Source organism: Protomyctophum bolini, assembly GCF_963924005.1.
Source record: "Protomyctophum bolini genome assembly, chromosome: 7".
NCBI lineage: Eukaryota > Metazoa > Chordata > Actinopteri > Myctophiformes > Myctophidae > Protomyctophum > Protomyctophum bolini.
The window spans coordinates 23,706,850-23,716,241 of record NC_137868.1 but is presented as its reverse complement, the minus strand read 5'-3'; the positions used below and the strand labels follow the sequence as shown (position 1 = coordinate 23,716,241).

At 43.4% G+C, this 9,392-nt stretch overlaps 1 protein-coding gene across 1 annotated transcript; it reads left to right on the top strand.

The window, feature by feature from the left end:
* The first annotated feature begins 3,495 nt into the window (after window positions 1–3,495).
* On the top strand, window positions 3,496–9,027 carry elp6 (elongator acetyltransferase complex subunit 6). The gene is made up of 7 exons (XM_080768518.1): window positions 3,496–3,724; window positions 3,954–4,032; window positions 4,836–4,906; window positions 5,051–5,175; window positions 6,113–6,320; window positions 6,903–7,058; window positions 7,214–9,027. Exons 1-7 carry the CDS (start codon window positions 3,671–3,673, stop codon window positions 7,337–7,339), a joined length of 819 nt encoding a protein of 272 aa, XP_080624644.1. The 5' UTR covers window positions 3,496–3,670; the 3' UTR covers window positions 7,340–9,027.
* The last annotated feature ends 365 nt before the right edge of the window (window positions 9,028–9,392 follow it).

The window sequence follows — 9,392 nt, the reverse complement described above, 5'->3', positions numbered from 1 at the left end:
ACACACACACACACACACACACACACACACACACACACACACACACACACACACACACACACACACACACACACACACACACACACACACACACTCTCTCTCTCTCTCTCTCTCTCTCTCTCTTTCTTTTACAAAGAATGCTGATGGCTGGAGGAGATTAAACCATAGCCCATAGACCATCCCATCAGTGGGACATGTTAGCATTAACAACGCTCTCCTTTCCACATTAGAGTGCCCGCTACACCAGCCATCTCTTCATCCGACCTAAATCCCCACTCCTACACAGCTGGCCAGCTGTCACTTACAGTTGTCTCATAACCTTCACATGACGCTTTGACAGTGACTGCATTGTTGGTCACTTTTATCACAGTTAGGGGTGATTCAAAGCTCTACAAGCTGCAAAAGCTTGTAGATCTGCTGTTTTTGGTTAACACCAGTGCACAACCAAGTATTATTCAGGGATTATGATGATGATGCCCTTGTCAAGTGGACTGCAAGGGGGGAGGGACTCACTTAAACTGGAAGCAATAGGTGATGGAAGGGGAGTTGGTGGGGGGAGGAAAAAAGAAGGAAATAGAGGGCATGGTGAGGGTGTGGCAAAATCACTCTTTTCAGTATTTCTGCCTCTCTGTGAGTCCCAGCAGACTCTGGTCTGCTGGGACTTCAGACTCATTGGGAAGCTGTGATTGGCTGAGGGTGCAGTGGAATGATGGTGCTAGGAATCTGAAGGGGGCTTCGGGATTGGCTGATCCAGGCAAACACACTTACACGTACACTGTGATCCATGCATGCAGGCACACAAACACAAACTGCACAAATGATCACGTGAATGTGTAGACTGTGTACGCACGCACGCACGCACGCACGCAGGCACGCAAAAAAGAAAAGAAAAAAATATCGAAATAATATAAAGTATTATATATAAAATGTCAACGGAAACGTCAGCTTCCTTACTCAGATTTTGGGATGTGTAGTTCCAGTGGGGTCATCCCTGTTCCCCAGGTTCTATGTTCCCCACTCACCCGGCCCGGCCCTAACTGATCAGGCCCGACTGATTAGCAAACGTTTTAGGCCCGGCCCTAAAACTTCGGGTCATGGGTTGGGCCTGGTTAGATTATATACCGAGACGGGTTATAATAGCCTATAGGTTGAAAACCACTGCTCTAGTCTAGTCTATACCACCAAGATGGCCACCAGGGTGCCCTTAGGTCGCTCAAAGGGCAGTTTATGATAGTAATTTCTTCCCATTATGTTCCGTTATGTGTGTTTAGAGATGATATTAATAATTTGAAATTAAAAAATAATATTTCCTGCATTTTTGGGTGAGCGGGGAACATACGTAGAACCTTTTTTTATAGGAAAATGGGGAACATAGAACCTTTATAGCTAAATGGGGAACATAGAACCTTTTTTAGTTGAGTGGGTGATAGAACCCTGGGAACATAGAACCTTTTTTGGGTAAGCGGGGAACATAGAACCTTTTTTGCGGGGTAAGTGGGGAACATAGAACCTTTGGAACAGAACCTGAGGAACATAGGTACGCTCCCGTTCCAGACTCTGTATAGCATTCTGAGATTATGGAATAGTTGTCTGGCTATGCGAGACTATAAGGGTGCCCTAAAAACACTTTTTTGTGTTTATTTGCATGCACGTTTTTATGCCTGTCTGACGCTACATAGTTTTTGCATGTCGTGTGTCTGTGTCTGCATGGCGGTGATATTACGGTTAACCTATTATTCTTGCAGGGAAAGTTGACCTTCAACTGGGAGCTTCCACTATACCCAACAATGACGGGCCTTTTGTACACCTTCCCTGGCCCCATGCCAAGCCGCTGAATGACCTCAAACCCAGGTGCAGTGGAAGGATGACATGATGTACCCGGCGCCCTCCCAACCCTGCCCTGTGTGTATACATCTCTCTACCTGCCCTCTTCTTCACTGAGGGGCTCTTGTCAAGACCAACAGTCACCGACCTTCCTTGGTTACCATCCAGACTTTCCTGGAAGTCACTGGTTGCCCAGTTATAGGAAAGAGCTGGAAGGCAAGGAGCTGGAGGAATACGTTGAAAAAGAGTAGTGGTTAGTGAATTTAACCACCACTTCTTGAATGTGTACAGTGAATTTGTACAAATATTATATACAGATGGTTCGAAACAACCTGAAACAGGAGTGTCATGGTTTGAGGGTTTGGGGTGGCAGTACCATCAAAGGGATACAAACAACTGATAGGTTAGGCGTGTATACACAGTGGAGATGCTGGGGGTGTTGGTGGCACTAAAATGGATGGAAACAGTCAGATTAGAAAGGGTACCGGTAGTTATATGTACAGCAGTTCTAACAAGTCTAAGGTAATTTCATTCAAGTAGCCGCCAAGGTTTAATATATTTGAAGTTTCAATTTTTATGGGTTCCAGCACATGAAAAAGCAGATGAGATGGCTAAGAAGGCTTTAGAAATGAAGGTCATCAGTATTAGTAAGGCGGAAGCTAAGTGTATTGTATGGGAGAAAGTTAACCAAATGTGGCAAGAAAAGTGGGATAGTGAGGTGAAAGGTAAACATTTATATAGGGTCAAAAGAGTGTAAAAGTAAAAAGGGTGGGTAGTGGTCAGAGAAGAGAAGACATAGTACCAGTAACTGGCCCTAAAGGGTGAGGTCGCCCTTTAGGGCCACCTCGCCCCTTGAGTGTACAGGGTTTGATGAGGTCAGATCAATATATGGAATGTCAGAACAGGTCAGCTCCATATATGGAGATCTAAGGGTGGCAGCAGGGGCAGTGTCTTGAGTGTACAGGGTTTGATGAGGGCCCATAGGTAGGGCCGGGCCTTAATTTTCGGTCCTGTTTGGCCTGTTGAGAACTCTAGTTTGAACTCTAGTTCTGGCCAGACGACGGCGCCGCTCGTCGGCAGTCTCCTCCGTGAGGAGACTGGAATGTGAGAACCATCACGCTTGATGGTAATTGCTACCATATGGTCTGATGCCATATTGTTTTACTGAAACAACCAATCAATATCTGCAACACATGTGTATGTGTGTGTCTCTGTGTGGACAATGGGTAATATGATACCCATATATGGAGATGCCTGAATCATCACCTATATCTCCATATATGGGCTCTTCAATACCTTTACAATCTGAACTCACTGATTCCATATGATTATATCTGACATGGTGTACATCATGAGTCAGACTCACTGGCCAAAACCTCCAGATCTGACCTCACAGTTCCATATGATGTCCTGACATCACCACCTCACCAGAATGTTATAATAAAATCACATTGTGTGTTTGTGTGTGTGTGTGTGTGTGTGTGTGTGTGTGTGTGTGTATGTGTGTGTGTGTGTGTGTGTGTGTGTGTGTGTGTGTGTGTGTGAGAGAGAGGGAGAGAGAGAGTACCGGTATATGTGCGGGTTGGGTCACAAGGTGGCGGTAATGCACCAAAAACTGGATGCCAGCTTCCGTAAAACAAAAAGAAGAAGAAGAGCTCATGCGCACTGTCATCAAGCAGAGCCAGATATATTGCTTTGCTATAGCTAAGTGAAATGAAAGCAGTCAAGCTTCACATTTTAACTTGTTAAACCCCTGCATCCCAATCCATCGAAAGAAAACATTCTCTGGCATCTGTTCTCCAGAGTGAACTTGTTCTCATACCTACGGTAATGGTAACGATCAGCTATGTTTACAGAGCTTAATAGTATTCTCAACACGAGTCCTGAGAACTTCAAACAGGTGATTATTTTGACTGTGGACTGCATCTTGTTTAGTGTGTTGTGTGTTTTGTGCTGTATGTATTGTATGTTTTGTTTGCACTTTGCACTGTCAAGTTGCAGTGTGCACTATAATCATTCATATAAAATGTATTAAGTAACGTTAGTTGCATTATAATGCAACTATAACCCCACTGAATACATTGTAAAGAACCACACTTACAGTGACTTTGATTAACATTTCCATACAGGGGGAATTTATCTTGGTGTCTGATAGACAGACTGATGCCTCCTTTCTCATTCATCACTTCCTCTCCTTTTATCTAAGAGGTGAGTTTCTATTCTGCAGTGTGTTGCCATGGCTAGCAATAGCCGCAATTTGCAACTCTAGATTTTTTAAAATAATGGAATGAATCTAGCCCCTTTCGGGACCCTCGTTAGCTTTTCAGAATTTTGGACGCGCTACCCTAGGGTCCCTGACAGCTTATTCCGCCCTCCATGGGATGCAGATTAACATACCCTCTGTTCACGGAGAGCGGCGGCGCCACTTGAGTGTTGGTGAGATGTTTCAAAGATGCAAAACACAGCTATAGGAGTAGGAGACAATGGAAACGTGGATGCATTAACCTTCTTTTGAAGTTTTGGCTTCTCAGCATTATAAACATCCTGCATGTACGTGTACGCGGTCTGCCATCCAGAGGCAGTAACTAGGACGTGAAGCTCTCCATATACAGTATAGGATGCAGCTTTACCACTGTCTGTTCACGGAGACCCGCGTGGTCGCTTGAGTGTTGATGAGATGTTTCACAGCAGCAGTAGGAGACTGCGGAAACGTGTGCGAAGCGGCGTTAATCGGCGTTGCCTTTGTTTGAAGTACCGCCGTCCAAAATTCAGAAAAGGTAACAGAGGGTCCTGAAAGGCGCTATAGGGATGAATCTAGAGTTGCAATACCCTCAGGCTCCATTGACTCCCTACTCATCCAAATTGCTTTGCGATCTGCTTAACTTTCCCTACAGCTGCAATGTTGGTGAGTTTAACGTCGTTTAATAGAAGCAGATCGCAAATTGCGGCTAGGCTAACAATAGAAAAAAATCATGCCGGTTTTAACCACATATCTGACTTTTGTATTTCAGCGGGCTGCAAAGTATGTTTTCTTGGTCTTGTTCAATCCTTCAGTCACTACAGTTCAGTCAGTCAGAGACTGGTGAGTGTACTTTGCTTTACCTTCTGCGGTTTGATAGCATGGTGTGTAGCTTCACTATAATGATAAAGATGGGAAAGACTAATTCATTATTCCTGTGGACAAATTCATAATATGCCTGCAAATGTCTCAATGCTGTGTTGCCAGGGTGTGAGTCTTCCCCAAGCAAAGGAAAAGGGGCAGCTGATATTTCTCGAGGGTCTAACAGAATCACTTGGTGTTTTGGTTCATGAAGATTCCAACACAGCAAGTCAAGTTGTGGACTTTCTAAGGTACCATCAATACATCTCTATGGGACAAATTTAGCTAATGCATAAGGCAAGATTAAAGACAACATGCATGCACAATTACTATCCCCTTTCGGCACCCTTTGTTACCTTTTCTGAATTTTGGACAGCGGTACCCTAGGGTCCCTCGTAGCTTATTCCACCCTCCATAGGACGCAGATTTACCCATTGTCTGTTCAACGAGACCTGCTCGGTTGCTTGAGTGTGGGTGAGATGTTTCAAAGATGCATAAAACAGCTTTAGGAGACAGCGGAAACGTGTGTGAAACGGCATTAAGCGCTGTTGCCGTTAAGTATAATAAAAATAAAAGTTTTGCTTCGCTGAACTCCTCTCTCTTCCTTGACTTTGCATTGTACCGCCTGTACGTGCAGTGACTGGCTAGCTGCACGTCCTAGTTACTGCCTCTGATTGGCCAACAGCGTGCATGCAGGATGTTTATAATGCTGTTGTGTCGTGGGAGGCGGGACATGGGAAGTGAGAATTTCAGTGAAGCAAAACTTAAAAAAAAAAAATACTTAACAGCGATTAATGCCGTTTCGCACACGTTGCGGCGGTCTCCTAAAGCTGTTGTATGCATCTTTGAAACATCTTATCCACACTCAAGTGACCGAGCAGGTCTCTGTGAACAGACAGTGATCTGCCTCCTATGGAGGGTGGAATAAGCTACGAGGGACCCTAGGGTACCGCCGTCCAGAATTCAGAAAAGGTAACGAAAGGGGCTAGCACAATTACAAGTTGTAACTAGATGCACTACCCATGATAGCAGAAATGTACTGTTGACGATAATGAAACGCATCACTTTTTACTGTTATGTTTGGAGCTGGTTTCAATGTGAGCAACTTTTGAGGTGACAGACATACATACATAAGGGTTTATATATGCAGAGTTGCAGACATCAAGTACATACCTTCTATCTTCTCAGGAATCCAGATGTTGGACTGCGGGGTCTCTATGAGTTTGTCCGAAGTAGTTTGAGTGGTTCTGCAGGTGGGGAAGCTGGGGTTGAGGGATGGGGACCCCCAGTACTTCTGGTGGATGACATAAGTGTACTCATGAGTCTGGGGCTGAGCATTGGTGCCATGCTGGATTTCAGCCACTACTGTCGGGCTTTGGTCTGCTCCCGGCTACAGGTTGGCTTCTTCTTTTAACACCCCTTTTCTCTTTCTCATTCACACCCCTGTGAAGTGAGGGGTGCTCTTATAGTACATCATCATGACGTAACATGGGGAGGTTGGGGACAGACGAAACAAACAAACTCTGTTCATTGTCAATAGCATTTAATATTTGTTATGACAACACATTAAACTCTGTTCATTGTCAATGGCGTATTTAATGTTTGTCTAGACAAGACAAACATTAAAAGCTGTATAAGGATACAAAAGACACATACCGGTATTATATTTGCGATTGAGCAAAACCAGAGTCCTCAAAATGCAGTCTACAGCCTGAATAGCAGCCTTTGAAAACATTTTGTGTGGCCCACAGTCTGTATGAAAATAAATATCTCTGCTGTCGGGGGGAAAACCACCTAACTCCAAAATATTATTTTTTTCAGGATTTCTTTTGTTTTTTAAACTATTGATTAATTGTTTTTCTATGACCCTCAAAGGTTTTGTGTCGCGGGCTTTGCGCCTTTTTCACCCTGGGTCTGTGTGCACGCGCGAGCACACACACACTCTTAATGTATAACCATACCTTGACCCTCACTGCAGGGAAACATGGTGATGTTAGTGCGCTGTGACGGGGAGGAAGATGATGACACTGAAGAGGGTTCAGAGAGGCTGCTAAAGGGCCTGACACACCAGTGTAGTCTTACACTCCAAGTACAGGGTCTCCCCACTGGCTTCTGCAGGGACATCCATGGACAGGTTTGTGACTTGTGTTTACATGTATACAATTACAACTACATGTGTGTGCTGTATATACTGTATGCACAATATGCTTGTGTGTACATCATTGAATGTGGTTATAAAGGACAATTCAATTCTTCCATAAAACTGTGTTTGTGTTGGCTGGCCTTTAGGTGGAAGTATGTTGGCAGAGAAGACAAGGTGATGGACAACAGACTCAGAAGAAACTATTTCAGTACAAGGTCCATGATAAGGGTGCATCTTTCTTTGCCCGTGGAACGTCAAGTGCAGTTCTTTAATCCTGCCTGTCCACTTCTTGGTTGAACATTTCTTAGTGTTGGGTCCTTTTCTGGACCCCAGCAGGAAACAATGCTATCTTTGTTTTCCCACTGCCTAGTGGCTGAGGCAACCATCTAGTGGGCCTAGTGCACCTTCTACTTCACTGTTTTTTTCAGACTTGATTACGACATTGCTATGAAACAGGTAGCCATCTGATGATTGCCCATTTTCCAACAGACTTGGTAAACCCAGGTGATTTTCATTGGATAGGCCTTCGTGAGGGGAAGTGCTGCCCACTCCATACGGCCAGCTCGTTTTGTCAATGTATCCTAAGCTAGGTTTCGGAATCAAAAATCACTTCCTTCTATAAGGAAGTGCATGGTGGTCTAATCGTGCTGAAAGTTGAAACCTTGCCTAAATATGGAGTCATAGGTCATAGATGACTAGCATCATGGGAATTTCATGTAGCCACATGAAATCCAAAATCCACATGAAGCCACGCCATTATTGGACCAGCCTTGTTTTAGTATATTGCATTCAGTTGATTTCTTTTCAACCCAACCAACAGCCTAACTACAGGGGTAGGGATTAACATGTCTGCTGAAGATGGAAATATGAATCTTGTGGTGCAGTGCTGCAGTTAATATTCTGTTACCTGGATAATTCAGCGGGTCCATTTGGTTCCATTTGTACACTCTCAGAGTTATAGACCCCACTTTGAGAACCACTGTCCTAGATTTCTTTTGACGGGGGCTAGGGTCTCCTATATTCAGCTATTAGTGTAGATTTTCGTTTTACACAAACATTAAATTCCCATTGACAATGAATTTACGTCATGTGTCTGAGCAAATCGGTATTTTTGAGGGGCTAGGGCTAGGCTAGCCCCTCCTATATACAGATTTTGTCCCCACACGTCTCAATATTTGCCATTGACAATGAAAGGAGAAATTAGGTCAAATGTCCGCCAAATATGACGTAAATTTGTACGATGACAAGAGCGACCCTCACTTCACACGGGTGTGATTTTTAAATTACACACTGGTATCGGATCAGTACTTGCCATCGGTATTGACCAATACTCGAGTTATGGGTATCGGGAAAGGAAAAAATCGATTTGCTCAGACACATCTGACGTAAATTCTCCTTTCATTGTCAATGGCATTTAATGTTTGTGTTGCCACAAAAAGCAGATTTGCTCAGACGCACATGACGTAAATTCTCCTGTCATTGTCGTGACAAGTTATGACAAAAAGCTGTATATAGGAGGGGCTAGCTTATCAATTAGTTCAGATTATTAAGGATTTATTCATCTGTGTTCACAAGATGGGCTCATGGGGAATCTCATACCGAGAAGAACACACACGTCATTTCAACCCTAACCTTTAAGCCAAAAATAGCCTATCAACCAAGCTTGTAGATTGGCTATTTTTGGTGCGTGACACCAGCTCACAAGTAATTATAAACCAAGTCCAAACCACACGTTTATGACCCCCCCCCCCCCTGATTTGTCAGTTGAGTTAATAATGTTTTACACAATCTGAGAGTTGAGTTATTCTGTTACTTGTATAAATCAGCATTTCGGTATGGACAGTTGGACACACATACCACGTCAAATCAAGAGACCTTGTATTGGTGACAGCAATTCTGTTATTTCTTCAAGCACTGGTTGCAAAATAAACATTTTATGTCACTTGGGAAATAAAGATGTTTAAAATGTTATCAAGGGAAACTCGCTTCATTAAAAAACTGTAATCTGTGTATATCTGTATCTAACGGGTCACTTGTAAATTGTACTGTGGTACGATTCGATTATACAATGATGCTAAAAGGATATAAACACAAAGAGCCCTAGGGCTTGTAACAAGGCCTGTGTATTCAATTAATAAAGACTTAATACAATGCCATTAACATACAAGAAATCAAACACTATAGCATAAGCATGATCAAAGTAGTACATAAGATAGCCTAAGATTTAGACTCGTAGATGTATTTATCGATTATTCTGACATCAGATTCGGTATACGAGAGTTTAAATCGTAGGCTATACATAAGCTATGGTATGAAGAAAAACGC

Excerpts from the sequence above, each read along its gene's own strand:
- elp6 (XM_080768518.1), top strand. The coding sequence starts at position 3,671 with ATGTTTACAGAGCTTAATAGTATTCTCAACACGAGTCCTGAGAACTTC. Across the intron at positions 4,907-5,050 it reads GTTCAGTCAGTCAGAGACTG|GGTGTGAGTCTTCCCCAAGC; the intron begins GTGAGTGTACTT and ends CTGTGTTGCCAG. Across the intron at positions 5,176-6,112 it reads CAAGTTGTGGACTTTCTAAG|GAATCCAGATGTTGGACTGC; the intron begins GTACCATCAATA and ends CTATCTTCTCAG.